A 21015-nucleotide genomic window follows, 5' to 3' on the forward strand; every position below is an offset into this window, starting at 1 on the left:
CAGTAGCTATCTGTGATTCTAAATTAAATTTTAAAATCCTGTTTTTGTCCGGGCAGTGTGGCAAACGCCTGTAATCTCAGTACTTTTGGGAGGCTGAAGTGGGTGGATCACTTGAGCTCAGGAGTTCAAATTGGTGAAACCCTGTCTCTATGAAAAATACAAAAATTAGCTGGGCGTGATGGCACATGCCTTTAGTTCCAGCCACTTGGGAGGTTGAGGTGAGAGGATCAGTTGAATCCGGCCAGGGAGGTCAAGGCTACAGTGAGCCAAGATCATGCCACTGCACTCCAGCCCGGGTTGCAGAGGGAGATGCTGTCTTAAGAAAAAAAAGGGGAAATGGTGTCTTTAATTTTTCTGAGCTTCCACTAGAAACCTAGTGGCAAAAGGTCTTAATTGTGGTAGACCCCGCTCTTGGAAAAAAGTTGCTCTTGTTGAGAACATATCAGAGGCAACTTCACCATTATGAAGCCAAATTCTCATAAATCAGAAAACGAAAAACAGTTTTCTCACTGTGAATGGAGGATAAATTGGATTGTTATTAGATGCAGATAGCGCTATGAAGTTAAGTTCAAATGGTATCTTTTTTTTTTCTTTTTGAGATGGAGTCTTGCTCTGTCACCCAGGCTGGAGTGCAGTGGCGCGATCTCAGCTCATTGCAAGCTCTGCCTCCCGGGTTCATGCCATTTTCCTGCCTCAGCCTCCCGAGTAGCTGGTACTGCAAGCGCCTGCCACCACGCCCGGCTAATTTTTTGTATTTTTAGTAGAGATGGGGTTTCACCGTGTTAGCCAGGGTGCTCTCCATCTCCTGACTTCATGATCCACCCGTCTCGGCCTCCCAAAGTGCTGGGATTACAGGCGTGAGCCACCGCGCCCAACTGGTATCTTAACTATTTTATTAAGTGTATATAGAAATAATGATATTTAATTTTTGAATGCCAGATTACCATTTACTCTTTTACATTCTCTTTACCCTGACATTTAAATACAATGAAATTGTAGTCATTTTTGTCAACTAAATACACAACGTGTAATATCTAAGCAAAACTTACAACAAAGGAATGAAATAGACATTTTGTTAGAGGTATTTGGTGTACCACGTTTACTGTAGTATGTGTCCATACATTGTTGTTGCATTTGTAATACCTGTTTTAAACATGGGAAACTTGGTTGTAATTTATGCTAAGCATGTGAGAAGCTATAAAATTGCCATGTGTAGGTTACTATGGGCATATATTATTAATGGAAACTAATAAATTTGCTGTCGAAAGTCACTGAAATAAAGTTTAGTAAAACTTTGTCAGACTTGCTTCGAAATATTTTTAAAATACATACAACTTTAGTTTAAGCTCTAAACTACTCTTAGAACTGTAGACCAAGGTAGGCAAATTAGGGCCTGTCCACCAAATCTGATGCACTACCAGTTTGGTTTTTAAAAAAAAAAAAAAAAAAATCTAGTATTTAATTACACATGAAAATTTATATAAATTTTCAATACCCATAAAATTTTATTTGAAACATAGTCACACTCATTAATTTATGTATTGTCTGTGGCTCCTTTCTTGCTACAGTGTCAGAGTAGAGTGGTTAAGTCAGAGATATATGGCTCACATTTAGAAATATTTATTATCTGATGCTTTACAGAAAAAATATTGGTCAGCCTCTAATCTAGAAACTCTAACTCCATTTTAAAAAGTTATTGATTGTAAAACTTTTAAAATTATCATTGTAAAGTTCTGACACTGTGTTCTTCCAGTAAGTTGTTATTATAAAGAAACACTAGACATATGGGAAAACTGTATTTTAAAATCTATATTTTAGTCTTGTGAAAAATGATATTGAAAAATGGATAGGATCCAGAGTTTTCATTCTAAATTTAAAAAGTGTAGTGAGAGAGACCAAATTTTGAAGTACAGATACTGGCTTAGGATGCCACCTGGGAAACATTAGGGATTGCTCTGAAGAAAATATTTAAAAAGTGGTGTTTATATTATACATTTCATAAAAACTTTACCTGAGGTGTAATGAAGTAAATCTTAGTATAGTTCATTTGATTTGTTTTCATGATTATCAGTTAAACCTTTGGAAATACCCACAAGACTTAAATTGGTTTTAAAATTTCTTCCTCATTACAAGGACTACCAATTATACCTTAATTAGTGACCCTTTTTGTAGACGTTTTGTAGTGTCATTAGGTCTGCATTAGAGTTATGTAGGATAAAGTATTTATGAACTCAAAACTGCAGTTGCCATGTTTTTGTGACCTTGTTACGGTTTTTGGCATCTCTTCTTCCGTGTAAATTTAAAGTTGCTAGGACATTTAATTGATACTTTCAAAGCATCTCGTCTAAAAGTTGTGTTTTATAAATTACAGTAATAACCATTAACTAGCCTACTTTTTCATGTTTTCATTTTGATACATGTATATTTTTAGTAGTCATGTGGTCAGCAAATGGGGGTAATGGAGAAATAAGCTTCTCTAAGTATTATAGCGTGAACACAGATTCGTGTTTTTTTCTTTAATGTAGCCAATTTGTGTTTTCTGGTTTGTAGATCTTGGTTGCATGTACAAGTTATTTAGTCGTGTGCCAAATGGTTTGAAAACAATGTGTGAGTGTATGAGTTCCTATTTGAGGGAGCAAGGTAAAGCTCTTGTTTCTGAAGAAGGAGAAGGAAAGAATCCCGTTGACTATATCCAGGTAAGTAAACCCAGAAGATGCTCTACATTTATAATAAAGGCAATTTGACAAGTGCTAAAACGTATTTTCAACTTAATTGTCCCCGTAGTAAATTAATAGTTGTAATTATCCTAAGTATTTTAGGATTTTGCAAGGTGCGCATATTTACATTAGGGAGCTAAAATTCAACTGCTACTTTTCAGTTAACTTCTCTGATGAAGACCTTGTTTAAATAGTCTCAATAGTGAATGTGAGGTTCTTTGGTATGCCTTAGTGTTTCTATACTGTAGTATATTGGAATAAACAACTGTTTATTTTTTGTTTGAAAACGTTTTGTTTTCAAGTAGTACTGTGAATAAATTATATGCCATGTTTTTGTGCTTTAATATAATCAGCTTTTTTGGTACATTTTTTAAGCTAATTTTTTCCCTGGCTAACCCATTCCATGAAGACAGGAGAATGAGAAGCAGTGAGGAGGTTCTTTGGTTCGTTTGCATTGTGTTAATACATATATGGAAGTTATAATACTTCTCTCGTTGACATTTTTAATAGAGGCTTAGATATAGGCTTAAATAATATCAAAGCTGTAAGTTTAAAAATGAATATACATGTTTATTACCAGCAAAGTTAAGATAAACATACATGGTCATACGTGTATTATTTATGGAAAAATTATTATAATGTGTCCTAAATTTTGTTTTTATTTCTAAGGGTTTATTGGATCTGAAGAGTAGGTTCGATCGCTTCCTCCTGGAATCATTCAACAATGACCGGCTCTTTAAACAAACTATTGCGGGTGACTTTGAGTATTTTCTCAACCTCAACTCTAGGTCTCCTGAATACCTCTCATTATTTATTGATGATAAGCTGAAAAAGGGAGTCAAAGGGGTAAGTAGTAATGCATTTGAAAATAACATTTAATTTTATTTAAAGATACAAAATTATATGTAAAATTAGGACATTTCACAGATAAAAATTAAGCATGACCCACTGCTGTGCTTAAATGTGTGCCATGGTGTATTAAAAAATAGTTCGAAATACTTGACATGCTCAAAAGTAGTTAGACATTTCACTTAATGTGTAATTGGCTTCAAAAACAAGCAACTGTGGATGGGCTTGGTGGCTCATGCCTGTAATCCCAGCATTTGGGGAGGCCAAGACAGGAGGATATCTTGAGGCCAGGAGTTTGAAATTAGCCTTGTTAACATAGTGAGACTCCATCTCTACAAAAAAGAAAAAAATTAGTGGCACATAGTGGTATACACCTGTTGTCTCAGAGGCTGAGGCAGAGGATCACTTGAGCTCAGGAATTCAAGGCTGCAGTGAGGTATGATCGCACGACTGCACTCCACCCTGGGCAACAGAGCAAGACCTTGTCTCAAAAAAACTGAACAACCGTCCAGGTGTGGTGGCTCATGCCTGTAATCCCAGCACTTTGTGAGGCCAAGGTGGGCAGATCACCTGAGTTTGGGAGTTCGAGACCAGCCTGACCAACTTGGTGAAACCCCGTCTCTACTAAAAATACAAAATTAGCTGGGCATGGAGTTGGATGCCTGTAATCCCAGGTACTCGGGAGGCTGAGGCTGCAATGAGCCGAGATGGCGCCATTGCACTCCAGCCTAGACGACAATAGTGAAACTCCGTCTCAAAAAAAAAAACCCTGAACAACTACACAGCTGTAGTTGGTTTTAAACAGTCATTTTTGTGACTGAGAGTTAGGCATGTTGAAAATAAAGAACTAGAAAACTTTCTAGTAGTACAGAGTGTTGTTTGCTCTCATCTGGTTCTGGAGGTTGTGTGTCAAACAGTAATTGGATGCCAAGAATGTTAAGGCATAGATAGAGTAGATCTCAGAAAATAGTTAGTGTAGCTTAATTTCAAGACTTTATGATATATGATATCTCTGGAACCTGGGGAGCTCACAACAGCATGGAAAATTAACTGAAGCATGTTTTGCTCACATCTGAATTGGTCTCTTCTGACTTCGTGTTGGAATTTGTGACACCAAAGGGAAAAGCAACATGTTGTCACAGGTTTTACAGGCAGTAGCTGCAGTAAGGAAACAGAATCACTAAGGATGCACAGAATAGAAAAGTCTATTAATTTACTCATTCATTTAGTCTTCCATTTTTCTAAATATATTAATACAACCTGTCACAGAATCCTTTTGCCCTTATTTAAAAGTAAGGGCAGCCGGGCGCAGTGATTCACGCTTGTAATCCCAGCACTTTGGGAGGCCGAGGCAGGCAGATCACCTGAGGTCGGGAGTCGAGACGAGCCTGACCAACATGGAGAAACCCTGTCTCTACTAAAAATACAAAATTAGCTGGGCGTGGTGGTGCATGCCTGTAATCCCAGCTACTCAGGAGGCTGAGGCAGGAGAATAGCTTGAACCCGGGAGGCAGAGTTTGCAGTGAGCCAAGATGGTGCCATTGCACTCCAGCCTGGGCAACAGGCGTGAAACTCCCATCTCCAAAAAAAAAAAAAAAAAAAAATAGAAATAAAAAAATAAAGTAAGGGCAATGGCCTTTTTACTGTTTGGATTATAACAAATTATTGCCTTGTGTTTGCACAATTTAGGCTGTGAGCTTAAATGAAAAATTCCATCTTTTGGCTGTGTAAGTTTTTGCCTGCATATGCAAAGCCTTCATAAAATAATCTCTGTGACTAAAATTTCATTTCATCTGTTCTCAGTCATCCCTTAACCCAGCGCTATATTACCTTATGCCTCCAATTCAGTGGTAGCCCTCTATGGAATAGAATTCACTCCAACCCCTCATTCATGATGCACTAAATGAGAATGTAAGAATGATGCTACTATGTGAAGTAGGAGACCCTCATCAAACCATGTCCCTTTTTCTGATGTATGTCAATCAGATACCTGTGTTTTCAAACAATATTGTTTTTAAGCTGTAAGTGAACTGTAGTACTACTTTTGTAGAACTAAAATTGTGTTAATTGTTAAATCATCTTCATTTTGCAGCTAACAGAGCAGGAAGTAGAAACAATATTGGATAAAGCAATGGTCCTTTTTAGGTTTATGCAAGAAAAAGATGTATTTGAACGTTATTATAAACAACACTTGGCAAGGAGACTTCTCACAAATAAAAGTGTTTCTGATGACTCTGAAAAAAACATGATATCTAAGTTAAAGGTAAGGTATGTTTTAGATGGAATAGAGTGCACCTAACTGGTGTTTATCATGGTTGTGTACTGACAACATGTGATTAGAAATTATTTGGTTGATTATTAAGTGTTTATTTCTAGAAATAAAAGTAGATTGTTTTGGAGAAGAACACAGACTACACTAACATTTGTTCAAGTTCAGGGACGTTCATAGTTTGCTAGAATTTCTGTTGGTGTGTCAGGATACATTCATGGAGGCCTGGAGGGGAAGATTAGTAAAAGGGAAACAAAGAGGCTTTTGCCATGTGGTTCTTTTTCGCATAATGTGGTCCATAGAATAGAATACTTGCACCTGAATCACCTGAGATGCTAGTTAAAAACAGAGTTCCGGGCCCTACCTTTCAGGGCGTCAGTTGGACTCTCTGAAAGAATCTGAGAATTTGCGTGTTAAAATCCTGAAGTTTGCTAACCACAGGCATAGAGCAACTACTGGAAAAATTTACAAGAAGATTATCAGGGATAGCAATAACATGAAATAGTTTATTTCTTTCAATACTTCCTCACAGAAAAATCTACCATTTATTTGTGTAAATTTGTGTTTTTCCTCCACAGACTGAATGTGGATGTCAGTTCACGTCAAAACTGGAAGGAATGTTTAGGGATATGAGCATCTCAAACACAACGATGGATGAATTCAGGCAACATCTACAGGCAACCGGTGTAAGATTCTGCATTAATATCTACTTAGATATTCATGTAAAGTCTTTTGTAATGGGCGTTTTCATCCACTTAGCAGATGACAGTTGTTTCTTTAAATGTCATTAGTGACAACATGTGTTTTGTCTGTACTTAAATTATTTTCCTTCACATTACCTCTTTTTCTATGTTCATGTTAAAATTTTTTATTCTTTTAAAATTTAGTTTCTTCTTCCCACTTGAAGGAATACACTGACAATTTAATAAAGAGAATTATTCTGTTGTTAATAAAGATAATACAAATCCGTTATAAATTGTGGAAAGAGTACTGGGCTTACACAAGTTTACTAAGTTTCAGTATTATTCTTTTCACTTTACCCCAAGATTGTGTCATCTTGGGATAGTCACCTGACCTTCCTATACCTCACTACTGTCATTCTCCTCTGTCAGTTTAGCTTAAATGGGCCTTATATCCTAAGCGTACGTAGCAGATGAACTGAGACTATAAAAACATAGAAAATAATGTATTATAAATGTGTTTGGTATAACTCCCCAAAGGTGGTGAGCTGGAACTTCTATGGCTTTGGAGTCTGATGGGCATTTTGTGAGCATTTAATGACATTCAGAATTTAGTTTCATTTTTTTACTCTGATTTTCAACTTAATCTTAAGTTAGGGAATAGTACAGTTTTTAAATTTTTTAAATCACCACGTACCACTCTATAGTTAAAATGCGTCACAACCGTTTAACAGATTTGTGGGTCTTTCCTTTGATATCTGAATATGAGATCATCACTTCTACTGGTTTCATAGGCTCGCAAACCAGATATGTGAAAATACCTAATTCTGTAGAATAACCATTTATTTCTGTGAAAACATTCTGACTTTAATGTAAATAGTTGTATGATTTGCTTTATAAATATCAGTGTTTACAGTTGAGAAGAGCTGAGAGGAGGAAAGATGCAAGTCCGTGACACATTTCAGGTGGACAGGAAATGAGTAGTGCAATTATCCTGGATTTTTTTTTTTTTAGATTGTTTAGGAATGTGTCGTTAAATCTAATATATTGATATATTTTCTTGTATTTTTTGTTTGCTATAGTAAGTTTTTAAATTTTTTTCTTCCACTAATCTTACACATTGAAAGCTATAGGGATGATTGGGGTAGATCCCATGCATATTGATGTGGGTTGAATGGACTGACCACTTTGTTACCCTCCCTTCCCCTAACCAACTTGCAAATGTATAAACAGTTCTCCACTTCCCCCAGTACACCATGTAAGAGTCTCTTCTATGATCCTCTCTTCTCTGCGTCATCTAAGTTTTTTATTTCCAGTTTCCTTAAAGTAATAATTTAGTGGATACTTGTGGAGAAATATGAGTGTAGAATGCTTCTTGATATTCATAAACTCTGATTCCTCCCCTTAAAAATTTATATTACTAAATCATTGAGGCAAGATAAAAATGAAATGATTTATAACACATTGAGTATCAATAATAAAGATAATATTTAATCTTTAAGAGTTTTTGTTGTGCTTCGTTGTTTACTTAAAAATTTGTTTAAAAGAAGAAAATAATTGTGACAGTGATACTAGCTTAGAAGTAGTTATTCATTGTACAGATATTTGTAGAGCACCTGCTCTGTAGCACTGGGTCTATAGGGTACTATGCAGAGGTTGTTGGAATGTGAGCTACATGTTAAAACACAAAAGTTTTAGTTACTTTAGTTGAAATAGGTGCTGGAATATTAGAAATATGTGTTAAGATGGCAAAAATATTTTAAAACTGAGATGAAGGATATTATGCTAGAATTTTCTGTAAAATGATATAATTGACCCCCTTGACTTTTTATTTGAAAAGGCCCAAACTTTTCTGTTCTCAGTGATAACAGTAAGACTTGATTCATGTGCCAAAAACTATTCTTTGGTCAGTGTTTTTAAATTAACATCATAAGCAATAATTATAACTATTTGCCATAGTAGTTAAAATTCGGGATACACTGGGTGGGTCTGACATTTAAGAAAATCTGTTTTTTTGCCGGGCGTGATGGCTCATGCCTGTATTCCCAGCACTTTGGGAGGCCGAGGCGGGCAGATCACCTGAGGTCGGGAGTTTGAGACCAGCCTGACCAACATGGAGAAACCCCGTCTCTACTAAAAATACAAAATTAGCCAGGCGTGGTGGGCATGCCTGTAATCCCAGCTACTCGGGAGGCAGGAGAATCGCTTGAACCTGGGAGGCAGAGGTTGTAGTGAGCCAAGATCGTGCCATTGCACTCTAGCCTGGGCAACGAGCGAGACTCCGTCTCAAAAAAAAAATAATAAAATGGTTTTTTGTTAGATATTAGACATGGAGCTAACTAACTGCTTCAGTAAATCTAACACAATGTCTTAACAGAACAGAAAGCAAATCCTAGTTAATTTTGAGGGGACTATCTCTTTCTGTTTTACATAGGTATCTTTAGGTGGTGTTGATCTTACAGTCCGGGTGCTCACGACAGGATATTGGCCCACTCAGTCAGCCACACCAAAGTGCAACATCCCACCAGCACCAAGACACGCTTTTGAGATATTCAGAAGGTAAATCAAAATCAGACTTTGTATTACTATGTACAAATAAGTGTTCAAAATTAAAATGAATTTGAACATTAATATCTGTAATTGAGGATGAATGTATTCCATTTATTACCTCATGTTCAAAAGGAACATTTATCCTGGCATGCAGCAATTTCCCCCTATATAGGATCTTGATGAATAAAGTAAAGCAGGCATAATTTATCTCTAGAAAGATTGTTTATATGCCGGCATTTGAAATGCCTTTTATTTAGAGCAGTAGTGAAAATGGAAAAAGAGAAAGTAAATGATGATGGAAAACCAGACCCAGAGAATTCCTTGAACTTTCTGAACACTTCAGCCAATTCACATTGTTGGAAATACGTGGATACCTTATTCCCACTAGTACTCAGAGGCTCTGAGATAGCAGTTTTGATGAGGAAGAGGAGCAAGATGAAAAAAACAAGAGTGATATGCAAGAAAAAAACAGAAAAAGATCCAAGCAAATATCTTTTTTGGGCTGCTGAAAATAATTGATTTACCCAGTGTGGAGACTACTTTGTGAAAAGACCACTCGTGTGAACACTAGGGATGAAGATGAGTATATCACCCCCTTCATCGAGCAGCCTAAGGTGGACACTTAGACTTTGTCTGTGAGCTGATTGCGCAAGGGGCAGATGTTTTTGCAGTGACTGTGGATAGCTAGATACTCCTGCAAGGTGCTTATAAGTGGAATAATACCAGAGTGGCTTCTTTATTTCTTCAGCATGGTGTAGATCAGTTACCAGTGACCAAACAAAAGGCCTCCTGACCCCCTTGAATCTTGCTGCTGGAATCAGAGACAACAGAGATACTCTAGAACATCTGCTCGTGAGCTGTTAACCTCGAACCAGATCTGAAAAAATAACTGGGAAGAAACTGCATTTGATATTGTCAGGAGGACAAGTGTCTGTCACGACCTCTTTGAAATCGTGGAAGGCACTGTACAAATTCTTCACCTTAGTCTTAATGATTCTAGCAATTGTCTTAAGTTTCCAAGTACCAGTGCCTTCTTTGTGTGGGATGTAAAATATTCCCATAATAAAAGGTTGACATCAAACATCTTACTACAAAAAATTCATTGGTACTCATTAAGATGTTCTTCCAGGTGAATTGCCTGACCTTGATGTCAAAATGTATTTGAAAGTTGTTTGACTATATCTTCTTGAATGATTTCTGTGGAGTTTGTGACTTTCATCAGAAATAATTTCAACTTGCCTATACTTAAAAACTTGACGTAGGTTGTACAGAAACTAAAGATATTTTTGGTGCTGATCCAGGAGATAATATATTTTTAAGTAGCGCATAGCCTGGATCTTTGAGTATTCAGCATATTGACATGTATCTTTGTAAGGCAAGGTAACTAAGAATTTAACTTAAAAAGCCTCAAACATTCTGGTGCTATCCCAGCTGTCTTCTCTACATTACCATAGCCAGTTGCTTTCATTTTGAACCAGAAGCACTAGCATATTACTGACTTGTAGCTTCATAAATTAAAAAAATAAAAACTAGATTTGTCTTTTAGAACATAGGCGATTTTCCAGGAAAGCAGCTAGGTGTTTAATCCATGAATCTTGTATACTGTCTCCACCACCACAATTCACATAATCCTGTGGACAGTCCTGCTTCACCCTGGTCAACTGCATCATCCTTATTGTAATAGTGAATCAGTATAACCCTTTAGACATGCACACAGATACACCCTGTTGCAAGAGTTCACAAAATATCTGCTGTCCAACTAGTTTTACTTGCCTAATCCTACTGGTTTAGGCACTGCTTATAGTCTCTTGAGTTCACAGAAATGTCGGGTTTTTTCCCTCCCCAAAGTCCTCATTTTTTACAAACTGTAGAAGGGCAAAACGACAAGGGAAAAGGAATTCTAAGAGTGAAGGGATGGTGGTTATACTGGGGCAAGAACCACAGAGTGGCTCAGGCTTTGAAAAAAATACAGTGTGGATAGTGACAAAAAAACATAAATATAAAAATTCAAGAAAAAGTACCAGTTCTGAACAACAAAAAGAAAGGGAGAGTTTATCCTTTATAATTTTAATATGTAAGAAAAAGTGACATAAACTTTTCTCAGAGGAATATTTTATAAATGCCCTTTGTTCAGCATTAGTGCATTGAGTATTTTTTGTACTGTGGTATAGGAGTATATTTTGTACTGTCGATGTCTACTACTGGCTTAGGACAAATTGATTATTGGGTTACTGTGGAGAAAGGTGGTCTTAAGAACAGCAGGGGCTGAGCAGCAGTAGGTTGGGCCAGAGTGTACAGTAGAAATTATTTAGTGTGCTGCCTTTGTCATTTAATATCTAGCTGAGTTACTTAGGGCTCTCTCAAGGTCTCTCCTGTAGAAAGTTGCACCTGAACTTGATATTCAGGTTTCCTTAAACTTTTAAAGTCCATATATACACACACACACACACACACACACACACACACACATATACATGTTTAAGGGATGTTATCCTGTGGTTTGTAATTTCAAAAGTGTAAGTTTGTTTGATTTGCTAAAACCTGGTTTGATTTGCCGAAGGTTCTACTTAGCCAAACACAGTGGTCGACAGCTCACACTCCAGCATCATATGGGTTCTGCAGATCTCAATGCCACATTTTATGGACCAGTTAAAAAGGTAAATATTGATAGTTTGAACATATTATGTAACTTAAAGTTAGTCTGTTAGAGCTGATTTGTGATTTATGTTGACCTGGGTAAATTATTTATTTCTCCTGTTTCTCTGCCTGTCTCACAAGCTAGAAAGGTTAAAAATCCTAGCTTTATTACTTACGTTCTCTCAGTTGCTAACTGCAACTTTGAAAATATGAAGACTATACCAGTATAGTCGTCACTAAGAACTAAACATTAGGAAAATTACATATTTTATTTATAAAATTAGGTTTGAGAAAATATTGCGTAAAATAGTAAAATGTAAGTTGATTTCAGGACATACAAAGCTGTGAGCCCCTTTTCAAAATTCTGTTACCTATAATCTTTATTTCTAATAAATCAAGATTGGGAAGATTAACATTCAAGGTTTGTTAAATATACAAATGTTATTAAAGTCATTTAAAAAATTAGTATTGGACCAGTGATTTGCCTTCACTTCTAAAAAGCAATCACATTTTTATATCTAGATTGAGAGGTTTAGAGGAATAATTTATTTTCATTACTTGATGTGAATCAGGATTATTTGCCTTCAAAAAATACTAAGTCTTCTAGAAAAACTGTAGAAATATACCTAAATTGTCAACAAATAAGTTTTAGATTTTAATGAGAATTTTACTAGTTTGGTATGATGAATCACTGTTAACATCAGTTTTTAAGTATTGATGAAAATGCCTATAAAAACATTCTAATTTTGATATTTAATTGAAATGGGAAATAGTACTTTATAGTTCATTTAGTTAAATAATATTTGACACATATATTTAAGTGTAAGTGGGAAGGACAAGGAAACTAAATAACTTAGCTTTTAATTACTGCCTGCTTTTGTTTTAAAAGAGAGGTTTTCTTTCCCTAAATACTCATGTTCTTTTAAAGTTTATTAAGCAGGTCAGTAGATTTTTAAAACATACGCATGTGTTAATTTTTGAAGAATTAGAAAGTTCCACTTTGTATCCTTAAATCATAAAGCAGGAATAGGCTTTGAGAATGGCGCTTGCCCCTTGCTCCCCTGGGCCCCATGCTATGCTATGATATTTTTTGATCTCTTACTGTGATCAGGTCACACAGAAAGAAACCTAATCCTGTTACTTTTGGTGGTAGTATAACAGTAGTGATGTTTTGTAAGTCCATTATTATTATCATCCCATAGTGTACTGTTAAAATAATTTTAGCATTAAATATAGGGAATTGATTAGTTACTTGCTCAGATAACATTAAAATGTTCACAGTGGGGGGACAGGAGACAGTCCTAAATGTGTGTGTCAGGCGGGGGTGCGTCTACTACTAAAAAGTAGATTTCCAGGCTGGGCGCGGTGGCTCACGCCTGTAATCCCAGCACTTTGGGAGGCCGAGACGGGCGGATCACGAGATCAGGAGATCGAGACTCTCCTGGCTAACATGCTAACATGGTGAAACCCCATCTCTACTAAAAATACAAAAAATTAGCCGGGTGTGAGAGGCAGGAGAATGGCATGAACCCAGGAGGTGGAGCTTGCAGTGAGCCAAGATTGTGCCACTGCACTCCAGCCTGGGCGACAGAGCAAGACTCTGTCTAAAAAAAAAAAAAAAAAGATTTTCTTTATAGAAATAAGTTACATAGTTTTTGTTGAGGGGGAGGATGGAGATTATGGGACCTGTTTCTGAAACATGCTGTTAAAGTTACCAGGAAATTGGTCAGCTGTGGTGGCTCATGCCTGTAATCCCAGCACTTTCTGAGTCTGAGGCGGGCAAATCACTGGAGCCCATTCGTTTGAGACCAGCATGGGCAGCATGGCAAAACTTGGTCTCTACAGAAAATACAAAAATTTAGCTGGGCATGGTAGTACACACCCATGGTCCTAGTTACTTGGGAGGCTGAGGCAGGAAGATTGCTTGAGCCCAGGAGGTTGAAGCTGCAGTGAACCATGTTTGCGCCACTGAACTGCAGCCTGGATGACAAAGTGAGACCCTGTAACGTACATACATACATATGTACACACATAGGTACATAAATGTTACCAGGAAATGATTGTATCTTTGTTTATATTTTTTTAAAAATGAAACAGGAAGATGGATCTGAAGTTGGTGTTGGAGGTGCACAAGTAACTGGCTCTAATACACGGAAGCACATATTGCAAGTTTCCACTTTCCAGATGACCATATTAATGCTCTTTAATAATAGAGAAAAATACACATTTGAGGTATGGATTGTGGTGATATACATTTTAACTGTGTTGTTTCTAACTCACTTGTTACTTGTTTCTTATTTGAGTAACCCTTAGAGAGTCTCTTTGGATACCTTTAGAGAAAACTGTGTAAAATGGATCATGGAACTGTGTGAACATCATACATTTATTGAGTTGTGTTTTATTATTTTTAAATTTATAGAAGTATTTTTATATAAAACATATCTTATATAAGTAGACAATTTGATGAGTTTTAAATGAGTGCACCTGTGTAACTACTATCACAAGACTATTGCCCAAAAATATAGAGCATTACCTCCAGAATTGCTTTGTACACCTTGCCAGTTCATTCCCTCCTACCACCTCGAGCCCCAGACAGCCAGTGACCTGCTTTATATCACTATAAATTGGTTTTGGTTTTTTAAGACTTTGATATAAGTGGAATCATGCATGTTGTCTGTATGCTTTAATCCTTTTGTCAGTTCACCTGTTGATGGGCATTTGGGTTGATACTGGATTTAGGCTGTTATAAGTAGAGCTAAGTGTTTAACATTTTAAGAAACTGCCAAACTGTATTCCAATGCAGCTATACCAGTTCTCATATTTGCCAGCAGTGCAAGATGGTGCAGTCGCTCCACATCCTCTGCAGTCTTTAGATTTTGAGCCACTTTAGTTGGTGTGTAATTGTGTCTCATTTTGGATTTAATTTTCTTTTTTTTTTTTTTTTATGATGTTGAGCATCTTTTGTGTTAATATGCCACTGATATATCTTGTTTGGTGAAGTGTTTATCTGTTTTGGGTTGTTGTCTTACTACATTATAAAAGTCCTTTATAAATTCTGGATACAAGTCCTTCGTCAGATATATGTGCTGTGAGTATTTTTTTCAGTCTGTTGCTTGCCTTTTCATTTTCTTAATAGTGTCTTTTGAAGAGCAGAGTTTTAAAATACTGAAAAAGTCCAGTTCATCACTTTACTTTTTGTAGTTCGTGCTTTAAGTCCTAAGAAATTATTGCCTACCCTGAAATTTTAGCGATTTACTTTTATTTTTTCAGTAGTTTATAATTTTAGCTTTTACATTTATGTCTACAATGAATTTTAAGTTAATTTTTTTATAAAGTATAAGGTAAGGATTAAGATACATTTCCCCTCACGCAGTCAGTTGTTGGTTCCAGCATCATTTGTTGAAGGCACTGTTTTTTCCCACTGAATTACCTTGTTGTCATTTTTTAACAATCAATTGATCATATATGGGTGGGTCTATTTTTATGCTGTCTGATCTGTTTCATTGATTTCTGTGTCTGTCTGTATGCCAGTTTTTTGCTGTCTTGATAGTGCAATCATTTTTCTCTTCACACCCATGTTGTTTCATTAGAGTAACTAATGTTATAATATGCTTTTTATTTTTTTCTTTTCCTTTTCTCGCAATTAAAATATGATTTGATTACATTAAATCCAATTAGTCATTTCCTGTACATTTAAAGGGTGTTTTGGGGTTAAAATGAAGGTCATGTGATTCATATTAAGTTGAAATTTAAGGTAATGAATGAACATTTTGAAAGACTCTTAAAATTAATTCCGTATTTTTACTTAATTGAAAACTTTTGAAAATTTTCATATACAGGTGAACACAGGAAAAAAAATAGTATGTTTGAAATTAAGAGCAAGAGTAAGTTCTAGGCCTATTTAATATTCACGTCCATACTCCCATTTATGTGTCCCGTTTATGTGAGAGTATGGAAATTAGTGTAATTAAGAGAGCATCATTTTTATGTGATATATTTAAAGGGAATGCTTGAAATCTAGGTATTTTAGTAGCTCAATTGCTAAATTGAGAAGTTTTTCTCATGTATTTCCATGTGAGTCTTACCTAGGGAATAACCTTGATTTTTTTTTTTTTTTAACTTTTATTTTTATTTTATTATAACCTTGATTTTCAAGCACAAGTTATATTTGATTGAGTCCCAAGAATATTGATTAAGCAAGCATTGAGTACCTTATTCAAACCTAGGCTTTTCAAACAGAGGTGGAATTAAATTATCTCTAACAGTTGTGTTTGTGTAGTCATTTTGGATAATATATTTTAAACCAAATTAGCTACTTGGTAAATGCAAGAGTTGGTTTTCAGAGTCCTGGCGTATAAAGAACTGGTAAAAAAAAAAATAATGAGATAATCAAAAATACAAATTCATTTTTTAAAGCTGTTATCGGAATTGTTGGAAATTTTAGTGGTTCAAGCTTTTCTCTTTCCCATCTGACTTGGGATCATTGATGCTAATGAGCAGTTATTAGATGGAAAGTTAAAATTAAGTAGAAAATCTCTCTAAGTTTTCCAACTTTAGCTAAGTCACAAAGCAGAAACTGATTGTCGTGTATATAGGATGCCATGCGTATGGCTCCAAAGCCTACTGGCTGCTGACACCTCAAATCTGGGGCATTGTGAGAAGGCACGAGAAATGCATCTTTGCTCACATCATGTGTTTCTCTACGGTCCATTGCTTATGTTTTATTAGCCACTTTTTTACAGAAATCACCTCCACAAATTAGTGGACATAGTTAAAAGTATTTTATTATAATAATTTAAAGGAAGGTGAACTTTTATTTTTGAATATTCTCTATGAGTTCAGTAAGATGGTGTATTATTTAATGCCACATGACAAATCTCAAAAGTTAGTGATTTAAAACAACCACTAACAATGTATTATCTCTCATGGTTTCTGTGGGTTAGAGATTCAGAAGATACTCAGTTGGGTAGTTCTGGCTTGGGGTTCATGAGGTTGCATTTAGATGTTGTCTGGGGTTTTGGTCATCTAACGGTTTGACTGGAGCTGGAGAATACACTTCCAAGGTGGTTCACATGACTGGCAACTTTGTTCTGGATGTTGTTAAGCGGCCTTAGTTTCTCTCCACATGGGCCTTTTCATGTAGCTCTTTGTCCTCAAATCTTGGTGGCTGGTTTTCCCAAGAGCGAGCAATCCAGAAGACCCAGGCAGAACCTGCAGTGCCTTTTTTATCTTTCCCTGGAAGACATCTAGTGTCACTTCTCATTTTCTTGGTTGCCCAAGTTAGCCCTGATAGAGTGAGAGGACCACACAAGATTAACATATACCAGGATTATTACATGCTGTCATAGAAGCCGGCTACAACAGTTGGCATTAATTTGTAGTGTCATATTTAATCTGTAGTAGTCAGGCTGCTGCTGAGGTTTTTTCTTTTCATGTTTTTTGAATGGGTAAAGGTAAGTTTATTGTGATTTAGAACAGCTAAAAATAGGAAATACATACAGTGGTAGTCTGTACCTTGGACTTTAGTAATTAGCAGTGGGTTTTTGAAAGAGGTATGGATAAGAACTATTAATACATATTTTTCTTAATGTTCTTTATTTTTTATTTTATGAGAATGAGTCTGAAATTTAAAAACTATGGACAATAGCACTATTAATGTCAGAATTTAAATAGAAAACTTAACAGTAATATTTGATCTTCAATAATTTATAGCAATCATTAGTGACATAACTTCACAATATGAAAAGGAAAATGAAAGTACAAGGGAAAGTAGACAACTCTGGAATCATGGAAATCCCTTACAAATTTATTGACTAACCAGACAATTGAAAAGGGGGATACAGAAAATTTGAATAACACAGTTAGCAAGTTAAAATTGAAGGCTGTTTAGCGAACTTTGAACTCAGAAAGCAAAGTAGACGTACTGCTCACAGAAAATATCTGAGGCCAGCATAACTTTTTTACTAAAACTGAGCAAGGAAAATACAAAAGAGAAAGCTGAAGGTTGTTCATCATTCTGCCTTGCTCCTTAGATCCTAGGTAATATACTGAAAGTATAAATCTCAATATTAGCAAGTCATTTTCAGTAGTGTATTGAAAGAATAATGCACTGTGTTCAAAAAGGATTTATCCGTAGAATACAAAGAAGGATCAGCATAGGAAAACTTTTTGAAAAGATCTTAATTATTAAGATATTGTAATAATTGTAAAAAGAAGCAGTTGCCTAATTGCCAGTCACCATTTTAAGGAGAAAACCATTTGATCTGTACAGATGAACAAAAAGTATTTGATACAAGTCAGTCCTCATTCCTTATAAAAGTGGGGGACTCATTGCCACCTTAGAATGGAATGCCCTTAATGTCATAAGGTTGTATCTGATGACAAACTTAAGCATTATAATAGTAGGACAATACTAGACACCTTTCTATTAGACTTAGGAACAAGATGAAGATGCCTATCTTTACTACTACTGTTACACCTTGCTCTGCAGGTCCTAATATACTAAGAAAAAAAAAGGAATGAAATTTATAAGTATCGGGAAGAAATTGAAAAAATTGTCCAAATCTGTAGACATTATGATTGTCAATTTGGCAATACATGATAATCTGTGAGAAAACATTTCTTTAGAAGAATTTTGTTGGAAAAAAAAAATACCCTTTCTGTAAACCAGCATTAATCAGTAAATGACATGAAGAAAAGGATGTTTTATTAAGAATCATAACCTTCCAGGAATCATTTTAACAAGAAATGTGTGGACAGGCCGCTTACACTAAGAAGACAGTAAAAGCTAAAGAATATGAAAGGGTAAATATACCCAAATGAGAGAATTACATGTTATAAGTGTGCTGTTTTTAAAAGTCACCTATAAATTCAAGGAAATCTGAATTGAAATTTCCAAAATATACATTATTTTAAATAAAACTCGGCAAGCTGATTCCATAATTCATCTGGACAAGAAAATGCACAAGGTTAGGCAAAACTACTTTTGAAAAGGAATGGGGTTTTGGGTAGAAAGCTCAGTAAAAGGGGAAGGAATTTGTCCTAATAAAACATACCGTATCACATTTCTAAAAATTTTTAGTATTTATGGGTACATAGTACATATATATATTTAGGGATACGTGAGATATTTTGATACAAGCATATAGTGTGTAATAATCACATCAGGGTAAATGGGGTATCCATCATCTTAGCATTAATTATTTCTTTGTGTTATGAAAATTCCAGTTGTATTCTCTGTTATTCAAAAATGTACAAGTTAGCGTTATTTTAAAATCATAGATAGCTCATTTGAACAAAAGAGAGTCCAGAAGCAAATTGTTGTATTTGTAGGTGTCTGGAATGTGATAAATTTCTCTCTCTTTTTTTTTTTTTTTGATTGTACTTTAAGTTCTGGGATGCATGTGCAGAACGTGCAGGTTTGTTACATAGGTATACATGTGCCATGGTGCTCTGCTGCACCCATCACCCATCATCTAGGTTTTAAGCCCCGCATGCATTAGGTATTTGTCCTAATGCTATCCCTCCCCTTACCCCTTACCCCCAAAAGGCCCTGGTGTGTGATGTTCCCCTCCCTGTGTCCATGTGTTCTCATTGGTCAGCTCCCACTTATGAGTGAGAACACGCGGTGTTTGGCTTTCTGTTCTCGTGATAGTTTGCTGAGAATAATGGTTTCCTGCTTCATCCATGTCCCTGCAAAGGACAGGAACTCATTCTGTGGCTGCATAATATTCCATGGTGTATATGTACCACATTTTCTTTATGCAGTCTGTCATTGATGGGCATTTGGGTTGGTTACAAGTCTTTGCTACTGTAAATAGTGCTGCAATAAAGATACGTGTGCATGTGTCTTGTAGAATGATTTATAATCCTTTGGGTATATACCCAGCAATAGGATTGCTGGGTCAAATGGTATTTCTAGTTCTAGATCCTTGAGGAATCGCCTTACTGTCTTCCATGATGGTTGACCTAATTTACACTCCCCGCAACAGTGTAAAAGCGTTCCTATTTCTCCACATCCTCTCCAGCATCTGTTGTTTCTGACTTTTTATTGATCACCATTCTAACTGGCATGAGATGGTATCTCATTGTGGTTTTGATTTACATTTCTCTAATGACCAGTGATGATGAGCTTTTTTTCTTACGTTTGTTAGCCACACAAGTGTCTTCTTTTGAGAAGTGTCTGTTCATATCCTTTGTTCACTTTTTGATGGAGCTCTTTTTTTCTTACTGTAAATTTGTTTTAAGTTCCTTGTAGATTCTGGATATTAAACCTTTGTCAGATGGATAGATTACAAAAATTTTCTCCCATTCTTTAGGTTGCTTGTTCACTCTGATGATAGTTTCTTTGCTGTGCAGAAGCTCTTTAGTTTAATTAAATTGCATTTGTCAATTTTGGCTTTTGTTGCAGTTGCTTTTGGTGTTTTAGTCATGAACTCTTTGCCCCTGCCTATGTCCTGAATGGTATTGCATAGGTTTTCTTCTAGGGTTTTTATGGTTTTAGGTCTTACAAGTAGTTTTTTCTATCTCTGTGAAGAAAATCAATGGTAGCTTGATGGGAATAGCATTGAATCTGTAAATTGCTTTGTGCACTATGGCCATTTTCACAATATTGATTGTTCCTGTCCATGAGCATAGAATGTTTTTCCGTTTGTTTGTGTCCTCTCTTATTTCCTTGAGCAGTGGTTTGTAGTTCTGCTTGAAGAGATCCTTCACGTCCCTTGTAAGTTGTATTCCTAGGTATTTTATTCTCTTTGTAGTAATTGTGAACGGGAGTTCACTCGTGATTTAGCTGTTTGTTATTGGTGTATAGGCATTCCTGTGACTTTTGCACATTGATGTTGTATCCTGAGACTTTGCTGAAGTTGCTTAAGGAGTTTTTGGGCTGAGACAGTGGGGTTTTCCAAATACACAATTAAATCATCTGCAAACAGAGACAATTTGACTTCCTCTCTTCCTGTTTGAATACCCTTTATTTCTTTCTGTTGTCTGATTGCCCTTGCCAGAACTTCCAATCCTATGTTGAATAGCAGTGGTGAGAGAGGGCATCCTTGTCTTGTGCCAGTTTTCAAAGGGAATGCTTCCAGCTTTTGTTCATTCAGTATGATATTGGCTGTGGGTTTGTCATGGATAGCTCTTAATATTTTGAGATATGTTCCATCAGTACCTAGTTTATTCAGTGTTTTTAGCAGCTAGGGATGTTGAATTTTATCAAAGGCCTTCTCTGCATCTCTTGAGATAATCATGTGGTTTTTCTCATTGGTTCTGTTTATGTGATGGATTACGTTTATTGATTTGCATATGTTGAACCAGC

General features: G+C 35.9%; 1 protein-coding gene across 3 annotated transcripts in view; it reads left to right on the plus strand.

Annotated features, from left to right (window-relative positions):
* The window catches only part of CUL3 (cullin 3), a 101297-nt gene that overhangs the window by 61316 nt on the left and 18966 nt on the right, over window positions 1-21015 (plus strand). For all 3 annotated transcript variants that reach the window (XM_011995066.1, XM_011995067.1, XM_011995065.1), the window contains exons 7-13: window positions 2551-2696; window positions 3387-3563; window positions 5659-5829; window positions 6414-6521; window positions 8950-9074; window positions 11626-11722; window positions 13800-13934. In XM_011995066.1, the coding sequence (XP_011850456.1) occupies window positions 2551-2696; window positions 3387-3563; window positions 5659-5829; window positions 6414-6521; window positions 8950-9074; window positions 11626-11722; window positions 13800-13934 (959 nt within the window). The remainder of the gene's footprint in view (window positions 1-2550; window positions 2697-3386; window positions 3564-5658; window positions 5830-6413; window positions 6522-8949; window positions 9075-11625; window positions 11723-13799; window positions 13935-21015) is intronic.

The sequence above is a fragment of the Mandrillus leucophaeus genome, unplaced genomic scaffold (assembly GCF_000951045.1).
Source record: "Mandrillus leucophaeus isolate KB7577 unplaced genomic scaffold, Mleu.le_1.0 Scaffold469, whole genome shotgun sequence".
In the NCBI taxonomy this organism is placed as follows: domain Eukaryota; kingdom Metazoa; phylum Chordata; class Mammalia; order Primates; family Cercopithecidae; genus Mandrillus; species Mandrillus leucophaeus.